This window comes from Drosophila takahashii, chromosome 3R, assembly GCF_030179915.1.
Source record: "Drosophila takahashii strain IR98-3 E-12201 chromosome 3R, DtakHiC1v2, whole genome shotgun sequence".
Classification (NCBI taxonomy): domain Eukaryota; kingdom Metazoa; phylum Arthropoda; class Insecta; order Diptera; family Drosophilidae; genus Drosophila; species Drosophila takahashii.
This window is the reverse complement of record NC_091681.1, coordinates 36,355,166-36,381,391: the sequence shown is the minus strand read 5'-3', so window position 1 is coordinate 36,381,391 and position 26,226 is coordinate 36,355,166. Positions and strand designations below refer to the sequence as shown.

Sequence of the window (26,226 nt, the reverse complement as noted above, 5' to 3'; positions counted from 1 at the left end):
AGTGTACAAATGTGTATAAATATGCACATATAGATTCGCATGAATATATGTATGTTTGCTTGTATAAGTGCTCTGTGCGTGCGTGTGTGTTTGTATGTGTGTTTGTGCATATGCAAAGAATGAAGAGCCTGGATTTATCGCTATTGTTGTTATCCTTGCTGCTATTATTGCTGTTGTTCTTGTTGTTGTTACATGGCATAATTGCTGTTTGACATGACATTAATATTTGAAGCCAAGTTTTTCGAGGCAGCAACCCCGAGGGACGTATGGGGTGATTGTGATTGCTTTGGCATCTGCTGGGCTCATTACTAAAACATAATGCGATTCATTAATTGATTCAATTTATGCAAATGTTATATTTTGTGCCATTACCATTTCCCTACTTTTATTTTCCCCTCGCTCGCACTCGGTAAACTTAAATGAAAGTCAGCGGGAGATGCGGCCAAAGTTGGCGTATTTTTAATTCATGTACCATGAGCTCATTAGAGCGTAAAGTTCATTTAACAATTGTCATGGATAATGGATAAGTACTCCCCTTCTGTTTTACCCCGAGTCTGCCTGGGAACGATGAGGTGATGGTGCGGTGCGAGGGAATTAAAAACTTTAATTGGCTGCGGCGCATGCTGCGTATGCTTGATATGCGATAGCTCTCGGCATATGCAAAAGGATTTGTTGCACGGCAGAAGGGAGGGAGGGAGGGGGGATGGCCCTGTTCGCAAAGTGGCAGCTGTCTGCTTTCCAGCCCAAACAGAACACAGAGCCCAAAAGCAACCCACTTCAGCCCAGCAGCCCAACGAACCCAAACTGAAAGTGCCGCTAATGCGCTTAACTATTTGAAATATTTAACGTTGTGGAGGCGTGGCAGTGTGGCTTTGTTTGTTGGCTTGACTGTTGCACACACACATATATATATACAAACTCTCACAGTGGAAAATATTCCACTGTTGCCACAGCATCAGATGGCGGCATACGTTGCGTATGAGTGACATTTTGATCACTTTATTTGACTGCTAATAAATGCGACGCTTATTAATTTCTCTGGGCCGCAAAGGGCACCGTCGCCCTCTGGGAATGTCAAACTTTTTGTCACATGTGCGGCGAGGGATTTGGATACTCATACTCATACTCATACTCATACTCACACTCGTATTCATACCCACTCCAATCACATTTTTGTTTTTTTTCGGTTTGGGCCTGAAATAATAAACTCTTGGCCAGTCGACGGCTGTGTTTATTATCGCTAAAATGCACAATTAGTTGATGTTTTTGCGGTGCTAATGCCTTAATGCCACGCCCCCCACACACACGCACACTCGAACAAATACCTGCAAAAGCAGCGATAAGTGACCAACTATAAGTACACACATAGAGAGCATAGAGTACATCCATGGCATTATGCGAACCCACTCTTCCACTCGGCTAGTTCATTTCTGTCGCTGCCTCTGTGCGGTCAGCCAATGAGCGATAATTATGTAGTGTATTTATTATTTTAACCGCTAATTACATAGAATGCATATTAGTATGGAAATTATTTATAAATATGTTAGCCGAATGACATAAGTACATAGTTGTGAGTCTGGGGTCTCCTCGCTTTCATTATCGATTGCCGAACCACCCACTTTTTCACGCGATAATCATGCAAATTGTCCTCCTGATGAATGGCCGTGGGCCCCCAATTTAGATGTTTAGTTTTATGTATGGACATTGTTCGCGGTGACTTTGGTCTGGTTAATCCTAGATTTTGACAGCCAAAAGGGGCGAATTGGTTGGTTGAAAGCAGAGCTATTAATTGATGCACAACAAAAAAATTCAAAATTTATATAAAAATTCAAATAAAATATTTGCAGCTAATTATACTGAAAATAATTAAATTGAATTTTCAAATAGACATGCTTTTCATATTTACAAGTTTTGATAAATTGAAACTATATTTTTTTTCGGTGTAGAATTTATTATGAGTTTACAACAATGAGATCTATACATTCGAAGCACTATTTTAATTAATGCAAAAGGCAAACCACCGCTTTTGATTGTTTTTAGACCAAACAGAAGTGAAATCCTGAGAGATCAGGAATGTGCGTTTAATCCGGATAACAAACCGAAGCTTTTACCTTTGCCTCAATTCAAAAAGGCCACGGCTCTGACCACAGGTACGCGTATTAACCCAGCCAAGGTATTCCAAATCCCTCAAAGTTCTGCGGCGAATCCTTCAGCACACACACACACACACACAGACGCACACGAAGGCAAACAAGCAAACTAACAAACAAACAAACAGATATGGGGAAAAGGGATAGGGATAAGAATGAGGATAGGACAGTCAGCAGATTTTTGTTTACTTTCCAAAAACTAACGAGCAACGAAACTAAGACGCTCCATTTTCTTTACAGTTTATTATGAGCTTAACTTTCCATTAAAAAATATAAATCCCCATGAAGCGGAATGCAAGACGCAGTTGAAGAGAAAAAAAAGAAAAAAAGTCCTGAGACCGGAAAACAAAGAAATAGAGGCAAGAACGAATGCCGAATTTTGCGCCGAACCATTTGCTTGTAGTTTTTTAACGGCCAGGCGCAAAAAATGGGGCAAAAACGAAAAGAAAACATACAGAAAAAGCATCGAAATAAAGGAATAAAAAACAAAAACCCACGAAACAAAAGTGAGCTCTAAGCTGAAGGGGGAAAAATAGGGGAAAATCGGGGTTGGGGGAAAAGCGTTCGGAGAAGAAAGCAAATGTGTATAAATTTCAACAAAATATCTTCCAACTTAATAAAAGTTTTGGGGTTTTTCTCTTGTTTTTCTTTCGCTCATCTGTTCGCTTGTATGGGTTGGTATATGTGTGCTCTTTGTTTTTTAGTTTGTTGGAAATACCTTTCAACTTTTGGCTAAATAATCTGCAAATTCATACATACAGAAGCTGATGTGCATTCAGCAGTATTATAGATACAGCCACAGAGCAGATAAACATCCACATACGTATGCAAATAGCAGGAGACCCCCTGAAACACCCCATTCCCTACACCCCCTGTCACACGCATCCCCTTATGAGCATGTGTACATTATCAATTCATGACCAAAGAATGGGAAAAAACTTCATTTTTACCAAAAAAAAAAAAGGGAATCCTCCCTCTCAATCCCTTGATGTCCTGCTAGGGCAGGCAACAATGGACCCAGCTCGATGATGACGCCTCAGTTGCCACAGTGAGCACCAAAATGGGCCACAGGATGTGCAGGAGACAGGGTCGAATCGGTATAGGGACAGGGACAGGACACTGACAACTCCCCAGATGAATGCTCCTGATGGGGCTGACATCCGAACCGAACTTAACCGAACTGAACTGAACTCAACCGAACTGAACTGAGAGATGAGATGAGCGAAGCCGAGTTGGCTGAGTTGAGTTGAAGTTGCCTTGACTTGGAAAACTTTACTCCCAACTTTGGCCATATTCCCTTTCCCTCTCCCCTTGCTCCTTTTTGTTATTTTACTTTTTGCCAGGATAATAAAAATTTGACATTAAATATGCAGGAGCCGAGCAAATGAGACTGGCAGGAGGGCGGGCTTTAGTTTAATCAAATATCAAATTGAATTACCAAAGCCGCCAAACAAAATGTGTCAACAATGCGGCCGATTGCGCCAAATTTGTACAGGGCAAATACTTGGCCATATTGTTTGTTTGCCAGCCTGTTGGCCACGTTTTTCTCCTGGCCTTGTATTGTTGTTTGTTGGCTCGGTTTGGTTTCGGTTCGGTTCGGTTCGAAAAAGACCCTGCATTGAATGGCGATGATTAAAATTGAATGGCTTTATTAACGGCAAATGTCCCGCGGCAATCGTTTGATTCAATTCCAATTTGGCTAAAGCGAATGTGAATGCAAATGCCGGCGAGAACGACAAGCAAATTACAAATGAACAAACACCAAATGTTTGTCAAAAGCACACACAAGCACACACTCAGACTCACACCCACGAATACTTATATCCGAACGTGTGAGTATCTGTGGGTGGTTCTGGTTCTGGTGGTGGAGACTTGTTAATTTCAGTGGCAAAAGTTGCCGGGGCAAAGCAAAAAAAATAAATAAAAATCTCACAAAATATGATGACCCTCGAGCACCCATATCCACCCATAACCACCCATGTCCACCCAATCCGCACCACTCCACTTCGCAGTAAGCGTCATAAAAATATGAGAAATATTAAAAGCCCGAACCGTGTGGATGACCAGAGTGCCAGGTGGAAGTGTCTATGGAGCATGGAGCATCTAGCATATGAGTGGGTGGAGTTGGCACAATGGCTATGCAGCCTGTTCTCCGGATTCCAGGATTCCAGCATCCCAGAATCCCAGGGGATGCGGCACGTAAATCGTAAAAAAAGGTTCCCTGCGAATTGGTAATGGCCAACGGCACACAACTCCGGCACAAACGTGTCTATGAGATTTGCCCAAAATAAGTTTCCCTGGACGTGGGCGACGTAGTCGGTGTGTTTCGGATTATGAGAATGGTCCTTAAAGCGATTGAAACGATCAAACATTGATGGCCCAAAATGATGAATGATTCGAAAATGTCTTGGCCAAGTTTGCTTTTCTCAGTGGAATGGGAAAATTAAATTGATCTAAAGTAAATGGCGGTCAAAAAGGCTTATAAGCAGATTATTTATTTTTGAATTTATTTTTAGGCCTAAGCCGATTTAAGTATGCAGGTTTTGTAAAAATTCATTTATGATTTTCGGTCTCTTTTGCGTATTTACTGGTCTTGTGGGTGTCAATCAGGGCATAAAGGTAAATCGTATTGGGTCTGAAATACATAATTGAAAAGATTACGGTTAATTGAATTACTTTAGCTGGTTCTTGGAAAAACTTACTTACATACTTACTGAATTGGTAAAAATAATTAAACCTCACATTATATGCAAAACAGTATTCTTAATATTCGATTTAAAGCAATTACATTATGTTTCAAAAAATAAGTTAAGTTATAAGTATTCACGTTTTGGAGAAAAATTTATCTTTAATCAAAGTTCGCTAGAAATCGAATGTTTAGGATAAGGTTTTAATATTACTATACCTCCTAAAATATTAAATAGTTGGGAATATTAGCTAATAAACTCAAAGTAACTGCCACATTATACCCAAAAAAACTCGAATCAAGTCCCGCACTCTAGCTAAGTGTTCAAAGGTTATCATTCGACGTGCAGGACCAAATGCAGGTCGGATATATGGGGGATTATCGCATCAGGGCCATTAGACCTGTCCAGATTTTACCTTTCGCTGCATGAAGGCGAATCGACATCTGAATTGATAACAATCCGCTTTCACACGATTTGGAATCCGAGCCCTTCCCTTCTGCTCCTCTGATTTTCCACCCACCTGCTGACTGATTTGGGTGTTTTTTAGGAGGTAGGTTTAGGTGCCTCCCCATGTGTGTGTGCGATGATGGACTGACCGACTGGTTGATTGGTAGATTGACAGACTGACAGAATGACGGACTGCAGTCCGCTCGCTTGTTAGGATGATAGCTCAAGCTTTTTGCTACGGCTTATGCACGTAAGTCGCTTATGGTCGCCCTCAGCTCATGCATATGTATGCATTGTTAACAGTGAAACAAACCAATTGTAACTGTGTCTATCTGTGTGTGGAGCGTATCTGTGAGTGTGTGTTTCTGTTGTTGATATGACCATAAATTTGTAGCGCTGCTTCATTGCCAACTTCTCTGGCTCGACGTGTGTGCTGTGTAGGTTGTTTATTTTTGTGCAAAACTTTCGAAGGGAAAACTCACAATAGCCAGATGACAGATACGAAGGGATGGTAAGTGGGGGGCTTATAAGGGGGGAGGGCCAAAGTCTGCAGTAGCAGCAGAGCAACTCACAAAAGTATCAAGTGTTGTTTTTGACGGCTGCATATTGACTTAACTGTAAAAATAACAGCAAGACGGAGTCCAGGACACACAGCAGACAGGTGAGCAAGATGAAAAAGATGAGTAGTGTGTGGGGGTGGGGGTTGTTTTATCAGGAGGTTAGTGGGTGGTCCACAGCCATGTCCATGTCCTTGTCCATGGCGCGTGCTGCAAGTGTTTGGATTGAGTTGTTAGGCAACTGATTTGATTTACTGAATAATAAAAAAACCAACCAAAACATTCACACACTGACTGACAGGATGGCTGGCACACACACATACACACAGGATACTCTGGGGTCGAAGGATACTTGAGGGGGGAGGAGGTTCCAGGGGCAGACAGACTGACAGACTGGGCCATAAACAGTCATAGACACTTGGACATGGCCCGAGCACGAACGGCAAGTTTATCAACTACAATAAGAAAATGTGACAGCCAAAGGAGAGTGAAATAAAACTTTTCCGCTTTTCCTCTTTCTTCTCTGTCTCTCTTCCACACACTCATACAGACAAATTTGCTGTTGTTGTATTGGCATTGCAAGTTCCATAAAAAATGCAAAATACATTTGAGCAATGAGCAACAACAAAACCAGAAAAGTGGCAACACAAAAAGAAAGGAGAGGGAAAACCAATTGCAGGCAAGAAAACGATGAAAAAATTCTGATACAATTTGCAGGAAAAATAAAGAAATAAATAAGAAAAATCGCTTTCTTCTCATGAAATACTGAGCGAGCCACACAGACACATAAACACAAATCAAACTCACACAAATAAAAGACATACATATATAGATTCTAGCGAATTCACATTGCGAATTCTCAGTTCAGTTGCGGCAAAAGTTAAAGCGGATATCCTTTGGCAGCCAGGACATCATCGAGCACTACTCCAGACTGATTTGAGTGCGATTTGTGGACAAGTTTCGGTTCTTTTCTGTTCTGGGGAAGGAAATTTTGCGAACAAGAACTGAAACTCCAATCTATCAAAGTCTTAAGTGGCATAGAATTTGATGATTTCCAGCTCGAGCTCTCGAGTTTTTGAGTTTGTATCATTTTCCTTCATATTTTTCCCTATTTTCCTTAAAGTTCTATTAAATACTAATTTTAGTGAAAAGTTTTTCATTTTTAGCAAATAAAACCTTTTTCTCTATGACTTAAACACGTTTCACACATTTCTGAAATACTTCACTTGCAGTTCATTGAATACTAGAATTTCTCGTTAAATTTGCATCGGAATAAACAAAAATAAAACAATCAATATTGAGTGTGAAACGAATATTCCATTTAAACTTTGCAGAGCAACAGCAGCAGCAGAAGATATATAATCCAATATTTACATAGATAAATTATCTCGACTGAAAGGAAAACTTTCATCGGCTAGGCCATAAAAATTGTTTGCACAAGACCGATTTCCTGATCGGTAAATTTATAATTTATGATTATTATTTGTGCTATATCTTTCGCCCTTCATGGATCACTTTGCTGACAAATCCTCGTAGGCCATATCCTGAGTTTTGTAAATTCGAGTGGTAAAAAAAAAGAAAGAACAATGCAAATAATATACATAAATATAAGGAAAAATATTTCACATTGTGGTGCGCCACTCGCGCAATCACTCTTATGTAGGGGGCATAAAATATGGCCAAAAATGACGTATGCGTAACATAAACCAGAGACAAATGAACAATTGGATATAAATAAGCGACATAGCCAGGCACACACACTTACATACACCGAAAAAAAATAATCGTAGAAACTAAACTATTCGTACTTTAATTCTAAACTATTGAGTTTCAAATATATTTTACTTAAAGGAGAATTAAATTATTATTTTTGGAAGTGTTCAAGTTAAACTTTCGATAAAGAAATAAACCACAAAATATGGGCTTTATAATATTTGGTATAAAATTAATAATACAGAGCTAATTTTATACTATTCAGTCATATAAACTAGGGTGTTTTTTTTTGGTGTACTGAGTGGGGGAGCTGTAAAGCGACGCGGATGTAAGTGAAGCTGACAAAAATGCAACAGCAGCGCCGAAAAATTAACAGCAACAGCAGCGAAGGACAATGGCCAAAATGAAACAGAAAGCGGAGAAAGCTGGGTGGGCAGAAGGCAGAGGGGTCGAAAAAAAGAGAGTGGAGTGTCATGTAAAAGCCTTTCAATGCACGCTGCATACTTTTAGGCGATGCGTGTTATGCGACGCCCGCGGCCTCAATGTGTTCGTGTGGCTGTGTGTGTGTGAGCCTAGAAAACGCGATAAAAGCAATGCATAAAATACGCCAACGAGAAAAAAAGAAAACACGCACACTCACACACATTCACAAAAAGCGAACGAGCGAAGAAAATTGGGTGAAACAGCAACGAGATGACAGCGGAAACAACAAAAGCAACAATGGACTAGGGGAAATTTTTGGAATTTTAAATACCTGTTATTTAGATAGGGTTTCTGTTCCTTCAGGCTTATTAGTGAAACGTATTTTATTACAATTTTTAAAATATAACTTACAAAATGTTAGCACTCATACTTGATTGACTTGATAATAGGTAATCTCCTTTGAAAGCTTTTATTAACATGTATAAAATTCCAAATGTAATTAGGTTTAAAATATCATCATTAAAAAAATAACAAGAAAAAATTTACTTTATTTACATTAAAAACTGTTACATATTTGCCTTAAAGTCGGACCTCAGTTGTGCTCCAAATTGATGGTCATTTTAAGTTGCCTGTGCTGTAGATGCATAATTCATTCGAAAAGAAAAAAGTTAAATACGAAATGGCTTGAATGCCGGCGAGATGCTTTTAAAATATATCACTCATACGCACTGTTGCCGCCGCTTACATATTCCAGCAATTTGTTTATTTACACACCAGCTTACCCTGGTGAGTCTGTTATATATTCTGTTGCTTGTTTTGTTTAAAATAATAATTTATGTTTATTTAAGGAGAATTATTAAAGCTTCTAAGGATTATTTAATTCTTTTGGTCTTAAAGACAAAAGGAATTAATGGTTATTTCAAGGAAACCTGTTGAAACCTTAGCCTTGGGATATTTTCCAGTAATTAAAATATCGCTAATCAATTAGATACACCTAGTAGATTCACTTTGACCAGCTCAATATACCCTTTAAGCCGGCGAATAATGGGTGTGAAAAAAGAAATGGCAACTATGAAATGAGTGGCAAAAGAGGCAGCACGTCCAAACGATGGGCGAGCAACAAAAACGTTTTCATATAGATGGGCTGGGGCATGGATGTATGGGTAAATGCATACATATATTTGTGTGCTTGTATAGAAAGCGCGCTGGCGACGTGCATATGCTTGAATGCGCGTGTTCGCACTTGCTGGCGAGCGAACAAAAAATAAAATGGCAACCAAATGCACAGCAAACCCAAACACACACACATGGGACCATGCATACGTATGCAATTGCATATATGTATGTATGCAATGTGAAAAACGAGTGCAAGTGGAAAAATAAAACATTTTTGCAATTAATTGCGCTCAATTTAAAATGTTGCAAAATTAATTCAAGAGTCATGCCAAATACACAGGCGCAGTCATTTATGCAAACAGAGACAGCCGCAAGGGGGAGTGGGAGGGGGAAAGGGGGATGGGGGTGCATTGGGAAAATGGAAAATCCAAAGAGCAAGGGGTGGGCAGAAGGTGGGTGCCGAAAGGGGGCTGATCACAGCTGAAAGGCTGCTCAAGCGACCAGACAAATGCGCAGTTGAAACGGACACACACGGAAGGACATGGCTTCGCTCCGTGTGGAGAAAGTGCAGTGAAAGGAGTAAAAGGAGTGAAAGGAGCTCCAGGATGCAGAGAAGGAGAAGAAGGCTCACTAGCAGCAGGACCAGGAAAAGGAACACGAAACAGGAGCAGCAGCAGAAGCACACAAATGTGGCGTTGATGAGCAGACGCCAGAAGGGGCTAGGTGCCGGACAAACGATTCCAAGACACAGGACACACTCGCACAGGACACACACACACATGCACACTCGAACTCAGCAACCAATACACGCAAAGGAGCTCAGGAGCCAAGCAAACAGCAAAAGGAAAACGACAAGGAGGCAAAGCGAGAGCCACTGCAATAAAAATAACAAAGCGACCGGAAAATGGGGGGTGGGAAACGGAGCTGGAAAAGCGAGATGCAGACGGATAGAAAGCCAAAACCAAATGAGCAGCAGCTCATGCACTCCGAAAAAGGACCTATGAGATTTCAAAGCCAAAGTGCCAGCAATCTGCAAAATGAATCGCTTTTCCAGGCAAGAAAATGGCGGGAAAATTCTTATAATCCTTTCTTTTATTTATTTTAAATGGGTAACAGTTTTTTTTAACAATTTTTAATCCATTTTTCAACCCTCAACATATATTTCTAAGACCCCTAATATTTTTTTCAAGTGCACCAATGCCAACACACACGCTCACTTGTGGTTGTATGTGGTGCAACATGGCAGGATTGTGGACTCAAATGGATTTCCATGTTGTCATTGTCGCTAGCGAAAGGCGAAGGAGTTGCAGGCCGAGAAGAAGCCGACGAAGAAGCAATTCAAGTTGCCGTCACGGAAGTTGCCTGTTGAAATTAAGCCAACAGCAATTATGGCAACAAATGCGGCTAGCAGCGTCGATTATGCGTCCCCTTCCGCTTCTGCAGCAATTCTAGAAATTTTTCTAAAGACCTTCAGCCAATTATACATACGATCCCCATTAAGTTTTAGGTGGGAGAGCTTAAAGTCGAAATTTTTGTCCTTCAGCTGTGGCTATGAATTTAAGATTTTAATATTTCGCATTTAAAGGTTTTGAAAAAATCATCTTCCAAATCACATAAAAATCTATATTTACTTTAAATATATATATTAAATATATTTTTACCTGATGATAGTAGTTTCAGTTTACTGTTGGTAGTTCATTACAATCCAATAAGGGAAGTTTCTTCTCTATTATCTGAACTCGGCAAAAAAAATCACTTGCTCAAAGTCAAAATTAAATTTCGCCATTTGCCATTTGCCAGTCGATACGATGCGATCGCAACCTATCCGTCGTGTCAATCCCGTAGCTCAGCTTTTCAATTACAATCAAATTTGTCAAATGATTGAGCAATCACGACTATTAGATAACAGATAACACACACAGCACACAGGGAAAGCAAACACGGGCAGTCGGGAAAAAGAGTGTTTTCGGGAAAAGAGGGGAAAACAAAACCGAAAGGACCCTTCGAACCAGAACGAGCGTGTAAAAATCATATGCATGCATGTATGTGTGTGTTATCTTATCGCTTCCGCTTCCGTTTTTCAGCTTCGAGCTACCAACTCTGGACACATGCAAAAAAAAGAGAGGAGTGAAAACAGGAGAGGGGGTTCAAATGGAGCCGCACTTGTGCCCAGTTCAATGGAGTTATCGTCGAGCGGAGTGCGTTTTACAAAACTCCCCCCCAAGCAATTCCCAAAATATATATACACGCGAGTTTTTTCTTGATTTTTTTTCTTTTTCTTCGGGGGTAACAAAGTTTTCCCAGTTTGGCTGCGAGTGTCTCACTGTGGGCAAATAAATGCCAAGCGCTACGTAAACCAAATAAAGTCGAAGGCACGCACAACCCCACACCCACACAATTGTACTCAACCACACACACATGCCCGCACGCACACACATTTAACAGTAACAGACGTTGGCAATGAACGCAGCAGCGACAGGAAGTAGGCAACAGCCTTTTAGTCCTTTAGTTGCTCAATTTCAGTTTCACACTTCCGACGAGCAGGAAGACCCCAGGACACCCAAGCACTCACAATCGCACAGTGGCTGTCACAAAAATAACACAGCCAGGCAAATTCCTTTCCTCTGGCTGTCAAATTTGAAAACTGGATTTTCCTAAAATAAACTTTAAACCAAAATTGGTTCTATTTCATTGAAAATTCTTACATTTTAGCTGAAAAATTATAATAATTTTGAAGTTATTTAAATATTTTCAAAAACGAGTTATAAAGATAGTGACGATCACACCTTCAACACACAAACGATCTGATATTAACATTTTTTATTTGGGCGATAAATCTTTCCTACTTTTGTGAAGGGAAGCGAAGGGAAAAGTGGTATTCAAAAGGTATGCAACCAAAAATTTGGTTTTGAAAACCCACCCTACAACCAAATCATGGATTCGGCACTCAATAGACCATTGTAATAATTTTGGGTTTTAGTTAAAACCTAGATTTGTATGATAACGTAATGCTCTCTGAATATGTACTGCTTATAAGGATTTTTTTCCTATTTCAAATTCAAATTTTTTTTTAAAGCAATTATATAGTTCTCATTAGAACTATTGCTGTGTCCACCGCTGTGCCCGTTGAGACAGACAGATATGCATATGGGTAAGACAGCGGAGTCCCCGTCTTGTCAGCGTCTCTTCTCCTTGGTCCTTCATTTGGTCCTGGCCTGGGCCACTCCACTCCTCTTTTTCGCCATTCCTGAGCCGCTGCAGGCGTAAAAACGTGCGGCGTACAATTTACAGAACGAAGCGAGTGGCAAGAGGAGCAGCAGGAGCAGCAGGGATCCGAGGAGGGGTCACAGGACGAAGGAGGCGTCGCAAAAAGACATGCAACAACAATTAAACTTTCAAAGACGTCGCTGCCGCCGCCCGACACGGGAAAAGTAAACCGAGCAAAAGTTGTTAACGGGGCATAAAAAATGAACAAGGAGGAGGGAGCAAAGAAGAAAAAAGAACGTGCAAACAGATGGGAGGATGAGATGGCCAAAAGGAGGGGCCAAGTGGCATCAGGAGCAGCCTGCAGTCGTGCGGGAAAAAGGAAAAGGCACGCGCAGCCAAGATGGAAAAAGAGGGGGCGGGGAAAAGGGGGCGGCGGTCCACAGACAGCGGCAAATTCGCATGCAAATTGTGCGCGAAAAAAAGAAGTCCAAAAATAATACGAGCGAAAAAAATGAAAGGGGGAAAGAAGCTGGCTGGAACATGAGCTGGCAAAACCCCGAGTTTAGAGTTGGAAATAACGAAAGACCAGGGCCAAGAAAAACTTTTGGTCCCAAAGATGGGGGAACATGCTACTCATGTGTGAGCTTCAACATAAATGTAAACAATAAAATTGTAGAAAATTGTTGAATAAATAGGGTTGGCTGAGGGGCCGGGCAAACTGCCGGCGGAAAAGCTTTTTCTTGTCATCATTTCACGACTCTGCACCTCCTCCCCCTTTCCCCCTTCCCTCTTTCCCCTTTAGCCCTTAGCCAGATTTTCCAGCTAGGTGTGAGACAACGGCAATTATCGCAATTGTCCCCAGCACTCATTCACTCACTCAAAAAACAGTAACAGCAGCGGGGCGACGAGGCCAAGTCGGAGCAGCCTAAGCCATCAGCATTTGTTCATTCATTCTGAGGGGGTGGGAAAGTCCTGGGAGGCGGAATAGGGGGAGGAGGACACCAGGGTGCCCCATTCATTCGACTTACGCATTGTTCCTGCTCTGACGCCTTGCTGGCTTTTGTTGCTGAGCTGTGTTTACATTTACACTGTTGGCTGAAGGCAGCAGGCAGAAAGCAGCACACAGTAAAAAATTCGGTATGAAATAGGCTCTCTTCTACCTTATTTCATATCAAATAGGGTCATTTCTACCTTATTCCATATCAAATATAGTAATTTTTACCTTATTTCATATTATTAAAATGTCGATATGATTAATGTCAAATTTATGATTCAAGCATATCAACTTGATATTTTATCATTTCATAAAAGTTATAAAAATACTCTTTTAAAATACTTTTAGTTTTATTTTAACAAGTATTGTAAAATAAGAAACACTTAATTTTTAATCATATCAAAATGATCTTAAAAAATTATTCAATTAACCTGCACATATCAATCTGATCTTTTTTCAGTGCAGAGCCAGCCGGCGACGGCAGGCATCATTTCCATTTCTATTTCCCTGCCCCGCCACTTGGCAGTTGGCAGTCAGTCGGCAGTCCTTCTGGCTTAGAGGGCTACCCCCACCCATTTGAGTATCAACCCCCCAACCCTCACAGGCCATAAAAACCCGCTGTTGCCTACTTTGCGGCGCATTTAGTTAAATTGTTTATTTGTCTGCTGCAAGCTTTTCAGTTTGTTCACAATCAATTAAAAGTCAAGCGGCAATGTTTAATTAAGCTAAAAGAAGCGCCGACAACTGCAGCCATTTTCCGTTTCCATTTGCAGTGGTTTTAATTAGTGTCGCGCCCTCTTAGCTCTTAGATTCCAAGCCATTCTGAACCATTCCACCCCCCTCTACTTATCCCTGACTTGACTTGGCCCAAATTGAGTTATTAGATGCTCATTATCGGCCATTCCCGCTTGTCTACCACTTTTTTTTTGCCCAGCTGCAGTCGAAAGCCGCTGACATGGAATATAAATTTGCAATGCCCCCTTCTCCCCTTTCAATCCCCTTAGAAGTCGCCAATAATTGGCTACTAATGGTGGCACATAAAAACTTTTACCGACTGCAATAAAAAATCCCATTGACAAAACTTTTCTGCCAACTACAACAAATAAAAGCTGGGAAGAAACAACAAAAGCAACTGCATGGTGAAAAAAATAGGGAGGTGGTATAAAAACAGAATCAATTAACATTTTCATTTGCGATTTTCCGCTTCAACTTTGCAGCACAAATTATTGCATTTTGTCATCTTTGTTGGTGTTGCTGTTGCAACAGCAGCAGCAACAGCGGCCAATACAAATGGCTTGAAAGTGCATAATAGATGTTTGTTTGCGGCCAAATGAGTGCGCACGCAATGCTAATTGTAATTTGATTGCATGCTGTTTACCAAAAACGGGATGATTTCACGCTTTAATGTCACCTCAAGGAGGATTAATTACGTAAGTGCTTAACGAAATGTATTGCAAGCATACCATAAACCAATAGTTTAAATTTATTGAATTTATTCTCTACTGAAATGTGGTGAACAACATTGAAATCGCAGGAATTCTTTAAATCACTGTTAAAGGTGTCTAAAAGTATGCATACTTTCAGATATATTAAGGCGTCTAAAAGTATGCATTGAAAAATGAACTTCAAAAAAATATATAATTGCTTACTTTCGGATAAAAATATTATTTTTATACCCTTGCAGAGGGTATTATAATTTTGGTCAGAAGTTTGTAACGCAGTGAAGGAGACGTTTCCGACCCCATAAAGTATATATATTCTTGATCAGGATCAATAGGGGAGTCGATATAGCCATGTCCGTCTGTCCGTCTGTCCGTCTGTCCGTCTGTCCGTCTGTCCGTCCGTCCGTCTGTCCGTCTGTCCGTCTGTCCGTCTGTCCGTCTGTATGTCTGTTTCAATACCGTTTCCGAGCTCAGTTTAAAAGCTAGCGCCTTCAAACTTTCACAGTCGTCCTAAAACATGTGTACGCAGATCAAGTTTGAAAGCCGACCCGATCGGACGTCTATATCCTATAGCTCCCATAGGAACAATCGGATATAGCTTTCACAAAATGAAGATATTTCGCTCAGTGTAAGAGCTTTTGACATGAATCTTATTCTTTTACGCATACCTTGATCAGGGTAAAAGCGCGTGCCGATCGGACGTGTATATCTTATAGCTCCCATAGGAACAATAGGGTGAAATCGGTCAAAATTTTACGTTTTTCAGGATATTTCGCGCAAAATATAAGCTATTCCCATGAAACTTTCCAAATCGTATTTTTTTGTGCGTACCTTGATCAGGGTAAAAGCGCGTGCCGATCGGACGTCTATATCATATAGCTCCCATAGGAACAATAGGGTGAAAAATTTTTAATTTTTATTTTTTTCAATTATAGAATATTTTGTTGTTTATTAATTCATGTTGCTATTTTAGTCAAGTTTTCATTCGTGAAATCTGCAAGGGTATTAAAACTTCGGCTTGCCGAAGTTAGCTTCCGTCCTCGTTTTTGTTGTGATTAAACTTCTTCTCAATTGGCTGCATTACAGTATTGCTCCTTGCACTTTTTGCACCTGTTAATTATAATCTCTTTGAGCGTGCCAATGCAATGCGATGAATAAGGTAGGTAGAGTAAAGTGGGGTAAACTGGGTAAACCGACAGCCGGCCAATTCGCATGTTATTCGATGGCACTTACAAATGCGAGTGAAATTCATTGGGCCCCCTGCAATGCAAACCAGGCATTCGCACCTAGCAGTCGCACCTGCAGAATGTCGGGATTCTATATATAAATGGCGGAATGCCGCACTCCACCTGCCACGCGCATTATTGCAAACAATTTGCCCTGTTTGTGCCACCGGACAAATGACAAAAAGGACAAATGGCACAAAATATTTTGCCAAGCGCTCGCTCTCGCTGTTGCAGGCAATCGGAAATGTTGCCAAAGTTCTGCTACCAACACACACAGATACTCATATGCCCTGCAGGCTGGCAGTCACACACACAGACACAGAGAGTCAAAAAAGGGCGCAGGATATGCACAATGTATGCACTGAGGCGAAGCTTTGGCGGCTTAGCCCCTAAATCCTACCCTTACTCTGCCATCCTCTTGAGTGTCCTGCGCTGCCTTTTGCGCCTGCAGTGTTTGTTTTAATTTAAATAAATGAGCTTAAGCGCACTCACAGCTCGTGATCCTTTAAGGCTCTACGCCCGCTCCTTATTTTATTTGTCCTCGTCGGAAGAATCGCAGTAGCATTGCCAGTCGCTGTCTCCTTTTGTCGTCCTTATTTAGCTGACGACGGGCTATTGCCAGGATATGCAAGTGCTAAGCATTTTTAAGTCAAATTGCTTTGCCGAACATTCTGCTGCTGCCATTTGCCTGCACGACTGACCCCGGGAAGTAGTGGAAGTTGAGCCCCCTCACTCCTTCAGTGTCCTTCCCGGCATTTTCCCCCGGCTTTTCCGCTTTCGCGACGCGTTGCTGACGTCGTCATCGCTCTCCAGTTCAAGTGTTTGCTGTTGTTGTTCTTGTTGCACTGGCTTCTGTTTGGCAGAGGGTCCTCTTAATTTTCCCAGCAGTTTGGCATCATTACCAAGGGCTAAAAGCCTGGCCATAAATTAATTTATTTTATTTTTGTTTAATTTTTTATTGTATTTAACGAAACAGTAGGAAACGCAATAAAAACTCTTTGTGTTTAGCTTGTGGCAACCTAATTTAACTTTATTTTCATATTTTTATAGGCAAATAATAGTTATTGGCAGCGGCAAGCTTAACAACAAACCCATGGTCATGACACCTTAATTTAAACGCAATTATTGGGTTTTGTCGGTATTTTTTTGAGTATTATATTATATTATTTTGAGTATTATAGAGCCAATTATAAATATTTATTTGTTCGAAGCTTGTGACTTGCAATGGTTTATTATGAAATATATATGGTGAATAAACCACTAAGCTTGATAAACTTAAAAAAAAATGTTGAGAAATTTATAAAATAAATTTTAAAATTAAATAAGTAAATGAGTTAAATAAGGAATACCTTTTGAGTCCTTGAGAATCCTAAAATAACTACGTTACGCCTTAAAAAGTAAGCCACTAAGCTTGGTAAACTTAAAAAAAAGGTGAGAAATTTCTAAAATTTAATGTTTAACAAAATTCTTTAGAAATCTTAACCATTTTTGATGAAGGGTATTAAGTACTTCGAATTCCCCTCAACTAAACGCACCCTTTGGCGTAGCTGCTGTTGTTGTTGTAATGCCTCTTGTTTTTGTTATTCACGCTGCTGCTGTTTTAGTTGTTGTTCTTGTTGTTGTTAGTAGAGGAACTTCAAAAGGCTTTTCCGCTGTGTTAGTTCGCTTTGCTGTCGCCTTTTGCTCCTTTCACTTGCTCCGCCGACCTCGCGCTGCCACTTGTCGAGTTTCTCTTTCTTCCCCCGCCCACTTACACTTACACACTTTTCCACCCCTCTCCTGGAACCACCCTCACTCTACTCCCCTGAAGTTTACCTTTGCCTGCAACAGCGCTGATTTGCAGTTTCTTCTTTTCATTTGATGGGCGCAGCTTTTTGTCATGTTTTTTCTAGCCCATTCATTCTTCTTTGCCTTTGCTCAGTTTTTCCCGTTTTTCCAACTTTTGCTCTCTTTGCGCCCGCTTCCACTGTTTACACAGCAAATTTATTTATTTTCGCACTGTGGGACGCTCTTAAATATTCCGTCTTTTGAGTGCTAATGCAAATGTTGTCTGCAGGGCGGGCAATCAGCGGAATGGGTGAGCGAAAAGAAAAAGGAGTGAGTTCTATTTGGCTGAGAGCAGCAAAAATCACTTGAAATAACGCCCGAAGATTAACTGGGAATTTCCTTAGGAATCAAGGTAAATACGTAGATTGGGATGAGGCAGCCGTAAAAGAAGCCATTCAATCGGAAGAGGTTTCTTTGAACACCTCCAATTAACTGTGAAGTAAACGCAGCAGATTCCTAAGTATGAATATCAAAGAAAATAAGCTTCATAAAATAAATAATTAATATATATAGGTAGAAGATAATGGTATAATTTCTTATACGAGTGAGTAACTACAGGTGTATGAATGCAAACACATTTGTTTTTATCATTTTGCATTTCAGTTTGATTTAAAATAACTTGTTTTTAGATTTTGTATAATTATTTTACTTTTTTAGAAAAGAATAAAAAAGAAAAGAATAATTTTTAATAATTTATACAGTTTTGTTTAAATTAAAAAAATAAAAAACTTATTCAAATGATTGAATGATTTTATTTTTGAATGCAAATGAATTAATTTCTTTATAATCCTTTAACAAATGCCAATGGATATACCGCAATGTGCACTTGTTCAGTTGAAATTAAATTAAGTAGAAACGGAAGTAAATAAAACAAGATTTGCGACCTGCTATGAATTTGCATTTAGAAAATCAATTTAGATTAAAAATGTGGATAAGCTAAACAAAAAATCTAATTGAATACACATTTATCCAACTAAAATAAAAAACTAACACAATGCCATTACTACAAACAATGGGCTGGGAAAACAATTAAATTTAATAACCGTAAGTTAATCCACTTAGCAGGAAAGCAGATTGATTCCCCACACCCCGCATCCCTTAACGACCGTCAAACCCTAACCCCTGGCAAGTTTTGAATCCCTGCTCCTGCTGCAAGCTCGAGTGCATCGCATCCCACGCCAAGTAAACTTCCCTCCCAGCAGCATTCTGAAACTCTAATTTAATAAGTAAATCACATTTCCGCCTTTTGAATGTCACCATCCCACCAGAACTCCGACGGAGTTGGCAGGCGGAACCCATCTCTGGCTTTTCCCGGTTCTGAGTTCCCAGTTTTCCCGGGGCATCGCATTGACACCTCGTCAGAAGTTCGCAAGACATCGCCCCGGCGACTTGCTAACTGGTTTAGTGCAAATTCACTATTAGGAGAGCGCTCAATTTCACACTGGAATTAAATTACAGCGCATGCCGATGCGGCAGGTGGGCGGTGGGTGGATTTGGGTGGGTGGTGTTTGGTGGACTAACTTAAAGGGGGCGGAGTGGGATAGTGGGAGATCAGAGTTTGTGGCGCGGTCCCAACGCCACGGCAAATGAGCGAACACCTCGTTAGTTTGTGCGCCTCGAAACTTTTTTAATATTTACATTCATATTTTGCACCTTTCGCCCTTTTAACCGCTTTTTCACGCCCTCCCAAAATCGCGGGGCCTTCTTTTATTGCAACTTGTGCATCCTGCAGCATCCTGACTCCTGACTGCTTGCTGACTGCAGGACGGACCAAGGATGCTGCCGAGCCATAAATTTTTGTTTGTGTTGAAAATTGCATTTGCCTTTTACTTTGTGTCGAGGCTGAGCCAGGGATCCCGAATCGGTGGCCCAAAAGGGGGTGGTGCACAGAAAAAAATATAAATCCATATATATATTTACACACAAAAAAACACGCCGGGATCAAATCAATATGCGCATGGTACATTTCAGGTATTTATACGAATATCGTTTTTACCATGCAATCCAGATTTCTCTCTCTCGGATATTCTCTGACTTCGAAAAAGAGAGCAATTAGCAATATGGCGACTTAAATTACGCTCGTAGGAACGAGCGGGATAGCGCCTATCGCCTATAGTTACTTGAGTGGGAGGGAGAAACACGCTTTCGAAATTCGAACTGGCCATTTTAGACAAAATTGATATCACATAAGATCAAATCGATCATCGTTTCATATCAAATTGAAGTTGGGTAGCGTTTAGTTTGGTAATTACTGGAAATCATATGTCATTTCTGATTCAAAACTAAATATCGTTAATAATAAAGTAATACAAAATTTAAATTTTAGTAATATTTTAATTAAGCTAAATTCATTCAAAGGCTTTACATTATTTTTCTATATTAAATCCCATTTTTCTCAGTGTTTTACAAAGCTGTGTTGGTGAGATTGAGCTTGCCCGGCAGCCATATTGGATGCCCCTAAAAGCAGGCAACGTCAAATTTGTTGCAACGCTTGATAATCAAGTTAGCGATGCGCCCATCATGGCATCAAACCAACCCAGCTCCCCGCCCCTTTTAGCCACCCCCCTGCCCCCTCGCTGCAGACCAACCCCCCTTTTAGTGCACTCAAATTGAACAGCCTTTTGTGCTCGATTCTTCGCAATCTTTTTTTTTGTCCGCTTTATCGCGATATAAATTTAAACCGATGATTCCGCTTCGGACCGGGATTGTGATTCTGATTCCGATTCAGATTCCGATTCAGGATACAGATGCTGATGTTTTGCTCGCATTTCTTGTTTACTTGCAGATGTCAATGGGCGTGGCCGTGGGACGCGAAGCGAGCCAGCTGAAAATCAAAGCCCAATTGGCACAAACACGCGGTAAATAGAATTCGCAATCGGAATCGGAATTGAAATAGGAATTCGCATTCAAATTCAAATGCAAATAGAAATAGAAATTGCCACGAGACCCCCACAGAAAAAAAACAACAAAAAATAGCAACTAAAATACCCATAAAATAATAGGAAAACAAAGAGTGCCAGTGGAGGAACAGCTGCTGCAGCAAATAAAAGAACCGCAACAGCAGCAGCAACAACAGGCAATAACAACTCCACCAGCAACAGCGACAACAACAATATGGAGAAGCTGCTGCAATCGACGCTGTTTGTCATCCTGATAATGGCCACAAAATGCGGCAGTGGCTCGACCCAGAACCAGCATCACGGTAAGAGGGGTTCCTTAATTGCGAGCGGGGGCTACGTACATTTACTACAACCGATGGCATTTCCTTTTCCCAGAGAGCAACTCCCAACTGGATCCCGATCCGGAGTTCATTGGGTTCATCAACAATGTCACATATCCGGCAGGACGCGAGGCCATCTTGGCCTGCTCGGTGCGCAATCTGGGCAAGAATAAGGTGAGTCTGGGGAATAAAAATTTAAATAATCTTGAATATTTTTTAAAATTTAAAAACTAAACTATTTATTAAACCCCTCTTTAAAGGTGGGCTGGCTGAGAGCTTCCGATCAAACGGTATTGGCTCTACAAGGTCGTGTGGTCACCCACAATGCGAGAATCAGCGTCATGCACCAAGACATGCACACGTAAGTTTTAATATCTTACCTTACACAATTTTTCATTACTCAAAACCCCTTATAGCTGGAAACTCAAGATCAGCAAACTGCGCGAAAGTGATCGAGGCTGCTATATGTGCCAAATAAATACGAGTCCCATGAAGAAACAAGTGGGCTGCATCGATGTGCAGGGTATGCATTTTTAAAATTATTACTAGTATTATCATTATAATTAACCATTCTCCTTAACAGTCCCACCTGATATCATAAACGAAGAGTCCTCCGCTGATCTTGCCGTTCAGGAAGGCGAGGATGCCACCTTAACCTGCAAAGCCACGGGAAATCCCCAACCGAGAGTCATTTGGCGCCGGGAAGATGGCGAAATGATTCTCATTCGCAAGGCAAGCAGTCGAGAGCTCATGAAAGGTGACTATCGCTAAATACACATATTAATGATAATAATAATAAAATATTTGTATAGTGGAATCCTACAATGGATCCTCGCTCAGGCTGCTTCGCCTGGAAAGGCGTCAGATGGGCGCCTACCTATGTATAGCCTCCAACGATGTTCCACCTGCTGTCAGCAAGCGCGTTTCGCTAAGTGTACAATGTGAGTTGTCAAATATAAACTTGATAAAAATAATATTTACTTCATGAATAGATAATTTACTTGTTAGATAGAATACTACTTGATAAATAAAATATTTACTTGATAAATATATTATTTATTTGATATTTCAGAATATTTATTCCATAAATATAATATATTTGAAAAATGCAATATTTACTTGATGAATAGAATACTTACTTGATAAATATTAACGTAAAAAATACAATATTTACTTGACAAATCAAATATTAACTTGATAAATAGAATATTTACTTTTAGGAAGCGGGTTTTATAACTTTTCATTATACTAAGCTTTTCCAAGCATTTTTGTACAATATAATGTTTAAGTTCTTCTTCATAATAATTAAACATTTTTATGAGAAACTCTAAGGGTAAATCTTAAATTTCCCCCTTTAAAAATTCACCAATAAAAGTAATCAATTTAAAAGCCAGCGGGGCAGAACAATTGCACAATTTCATGAAAATAAGAATAATAAATGTATTTATTTGTGCCTTTTCGCCGAAATCAATGAAATCTGACCACTCACCCACTCATGACTCCACTCCGCAGTTGCTCCCATGGTGAGGGCCCCCAGCCAACTGCTCGGCACGCCCCTGGGATCCGATGTGCAGCTGGAATGCCAGGTGGAGGCCTCGCCGTCGCCCGTCTCCTACTGGCTGAAGGGGGCGCGGACGTCCAACGGATTCGCCAGCGTCTCAACGGCCAGCCTGGAGTCCGGCTCGCCGGGTCCCGAAATGCTGCTCGACGGGTAAGTTCGGGGAATTCCTGGCTGGCAGACATCAGTGATACATATCCATCTCGAAACCATTCCACTCTCTGTGTCTTTCTGGACCCATTCCGTAACCTGGACCCATATCCAATGCAGGCCCAAGTACGGGATAACGGAGCGGCGCGATGGCTATCGGGGCGTCATGCTGCTGGTGGTGCGTTCCTTCTCGCCCTCCGATGTGGGCACCTATCACTGCGTCAGCACAAACTCGCTGGGCCGTGCCGAGGGCACATTGCGGTTATACGGTGCGTATACGCAATCTCCGTTCCGCCATCTCTCGTTCTCACTGGCTTTAATTTGTTTTGTTTGTTCATGTTTTTTTCTGTGGTTTTGTGTTGCAGAAATCAAGCTTCATCCGGGCGCCTCCGCCAGCAACGATGATCATCTGAACTACATCGGAGGTGAGTTTAACCCTCTTCTATAAAGAAATATTATATTAAAATATTTAAAAAAAATTTAAATCAAGTGCAATACTAAAGTATATTTTATTTTTCTTTACAACAGGTCTCGAGGAGGCGGCTCGGAATGCGGCCAGTAGCAACCAGACGACGTGGCAGCAGCCCCTGCTCGCCATGCTGATGCTTCTGTGGATGCGGCTGAAACTGAGTGCCGGGGGAGCGTGATATCAAAACTGAGAGAAGAAGAGCCGGCAATCAAGTATTCCTACAGATTCCCTCGGACACCGACATCGACATCTCTCTCTCTCGCCGCCGCCTGCGTTCTTGTTGTTCGTTTCCGTTTCCGGTTCCGTAACCCCGGCCCACGCACACACACACATACATATTGCCGAAGGCGCCTCCCGCTGCCTCAGATATCATTTGCATACGTATCAGGAAACGCGTTGTTCCCACCCGCTGAACCCCCGAACCCAAAAACCCCCTGTGCCAAATCCCCAACCCCGCTCCCTAATGAAAACTAAAGAGGATATCAAAAGTGGACAATTGGATGCCAAAACCCTTCCATTATCCCCCCAGCCCCCAAATAATGTTACATTGCATATAAATTAAATATGAATACTATAAAATAGTGCATAAAATTTATTATCATAATATAAATAACGACAAAATTATTGAATAAATTATCGCAAAAGTGGAAAAAAAAAGAAACCGAATGGAAATCCGATTTTCCTTCACTTCCGACAGGGTTTCCTGCGCCACTGGCCTGACCCACTGATCCATTTTCTGGCCACTGTATTCCGGATGGTAGGTAGGTGGTAAGTAGAGAAGAGGAGTAAGGAATCGATGAGTGGGACCTTAATGACTTACCCCACTGAGTTCCGAGGAGCACGGGGCAGGTGGCCTGCAAACTTCGAATGTCACAATTCCCGGAGTTGTCAATGTTGTGCCAAACCAAAGCCGATCCACGATTGGTCCTTAAACCAAAACCCAGGTCAGGAAAAGAGGCATAGCCACCCATCTGGACATCACTAAGCTGGAATAGGGGAAAATATACGCTTTAATTCTAAATTTAAGCCAATAACCTACGGGGTAACTAACATTGGCTTTTGCTCAACGTTTATTATTTTTGGAAGAAGTCAAATATGGCCATTTCTAGACTTTAATGTCATTGGATTAATATTTTCTTTTTTATAACTTTTATTTTGAATGTTTTTTCATTGTTTATAGGTGAGCTTTATTTATAAAACTGAGTTTTATTGCATAAAACGAAAATAAAACTTGAATTTAAATATGATTTTTTAGCCAGAAAAATCTGAAATTATTATTATTTTCGGTGCCTGCTTTAACAATCTAATATTTTAAAACTTCTCTATAGAGTATAGAGAAAGAAACTTACAAAAAGCATTACAGTGGCCGTGTGATATTCTGGGATAAATGGTTCAACGAATTCCTGGAAAAGAAAACTCTCTCATTAACTCAGCTAGATTATAAGTTATACCCACCACCGGCTGCTTGCAGTCCAAGTGTATGAAATCCTGACCTCCAATGCCAGAATTGGAGACGGTTAGTGGTTCGCTCGCTGCCAAATTCAGACCTGTCATATCCTCAATCCTTTGGTGGATTCGCACAACATGATCAGAGGCATTCACAGCGACTTCAGCCTCTACGCTAGAGAGATCTACTTGCTTATGTTCTAATCTTGATTTTGTAAGGTTTATTAAATCTTCCTGCTCCGCTGTCGATATAACATCATGAAAGAGGCCAATGAAAGGTTCAACGTTGAGCTGTTCAAGCTTTAAAGGAGCCAGGCGGAGAAATAGTGAACCTTCTGTAAAATAACGACAACGTAGGGCAGAATTCTTTGGAGTAGGATTTTTCCCTCGACAGTTGTCCAAATGCACCAACATGTGAGCCAAGTTATCTTTCAAATGACTCGCAAGATCGGAATTATCATCCTTGGAGGCCCACTCTATTGACTTTTTAAAGGCTGCTTGACTGGCCGGCAAGTCATCTGTACAAAATTTCATGTAAACTAGTTTAGATTTCTTTTGTTTTTAAGTGAACTTACGCATAGAAAGCAAAGTTAGACCTAGTTTTTCATAGATTTGAGAGCGTCCCGTTTTGAGTAACCTATTTACAGGATCTAATGACTTTTCATACTGATCTATGGAAATTCTTAACCACTTGCAGGCCAATTTGCCTTTTTGCTGATCCTCAAGATGAGTGCCCAAGGCTAGGCAATCGGCGGCACTTAGCCTAGAGCTTTTTATAGATAGAAATTAGTTAACATCCGGGCTTGAGATCTTATAAAGCTCACTTGTACTGTTTGTCATATAGTTTTCCATTGGCCATTTCGCTTTCGTTCAAGCCGTAAACTCCCTGAAATCGTATCAATCCGTTGGCAGCCATCTTAAGATCCTGTGCTGAAATACCTGTAAGATCTCGGGATAACAATTTTTGAAGAGCTCCTGTTCGGAAAACATTAAAATTCTATATATTATTAAATCCTTCTTATAAAGGAGTTACCCCCTTTCATCTCCCGTCGAGCGAGGTTCAGCAACTTTGGAGCATCGGCGTACATTCGTCGCATAAGTGGAAAACTAACCAGGGGATTGGCTACGTAAGTCGTGGGATCGGGATGGCCTAGCGCTCTCCTGGTAATCCATTCTTTCTGAAAACTTTTATAACGTTTCTATGATTAACAAAACGTTTTTAATAGTAATCAAATCACCCACATCCTCATTTTGTCTACTTTAAGCTGCAATTCCTTCGCATAATCTCGCATATTTTCTATTAGTTCGTCTTCTATTTGTAGCAGGGAAGCCATTTCGCGTGTCGATGTGGCGTAGTACTTGGAGTCCATAGCATTTGTCATTCCGAGTAGGAAAATCGAACACCAAAGGTTCATCATGATAACTGAATGTAAACAGATCGTAAAACTCTCTATTTTACAGACTATGAAATTCAATTTGTTCTGGTGCTACGTTAGCGATGGGTAGGAGTAAGTCTGATATGTAAGCAAAAAATATATGCGTGCCTATAACATTCCATTTTTAATATAGTTACCTACCATTAAAACGTTATTTA

General features: G+C 40.8%; 2 protein-coding genes across 3 annotated transcripts in view; one reads left to right on the top strand and one right to left on the bottom strand.

Annotated features, from left to right (window-relative positions):
* DIP-gamma (Dpr-interacting protein gamma) overlaps positions 1-23,805 on the top strand; it is a 59,323-nt gene extending 35,518 nt beyond the window's left edge. The window contains exons 2-11 of the mRNA XM_044395608.2: positions 20,575-20,991; positions 21,065-21,183; positions 21,270-21,370; positions 21,426-21,532; positions 21,593-21,766; positions 21,822-21,950; positions 22,522-22,720; positions 22,838-22,986; positions 23,083-23,142; positions 23,246-23,805. Of these exons, the coding sequence (XP_044251543.1) occupies positions 20,904-20,991; positions 21,065-21,183; positions 21,270-21,370; positions 21,426-21,532; positions 21,593-21,766; positions 21,822-21,950; positions 22,522-22,720; positions 22,838-22,986; positions 23,083-23,142; positions 23,246-23,364 (1,245 nt within the window). The 5' untranslated portion in view covers positions 20,575-20,903 and the 3' untranslated portion in view covers positions 23,365-23,805. The remainder of the gene's footprint in view (positions 1-20,574; positions 20,992-21,064; positions 21,184-21,269; positions 21,371-21,425; positions 21,533-21,592; positions 21,767-21,821; positions 21,951-22,521; positions 22,721-22,837; positions 22,987-23,082; positions 23,143-23,245) is intronic.
* LOC108063604 (prolyl 4-hydroxylase subunit alpha-1) lies at positions 23,756-26,058 on the bottom strand. 2 transcript variants are annotated; one of them, XM_070217304.1, is made up of 8 exons: positions 25,875-26,058; positions 25,666-25,817; positions 25,457-25,607; positions 25,208-25,401; positions 24,645-25,150; positions 24,536-24,589; positions 24,007-24,172; positions 23,756-23,929 (listed from the first exon to the last, which is right to left on the bottom strand). In XM_070217304.1, the coding sequence occupies exons 1-8, from the start codon at positions 26,048-26,050 to the stop codon at positions 23,871-23,873; spliced, it is 1,458 nt and encodes a 485-aa protein (XP_070073405.1). In that variant the 5' UTR covers positions 26,051-26,058; the 3' UTR covers positions 23,756-23,870. The 2 variants fall into 2 exon arrangements, with proteins under 2 accessions (XP_070073405.1, XP_017006238.3); XM_017150749.3 differs by having other exon boundaries at positions 24,642-25,150; positions 25,875-26,057.
* Between the last annotated feature and the right edge of the window lie 168 nt (positions 26,059-26,226).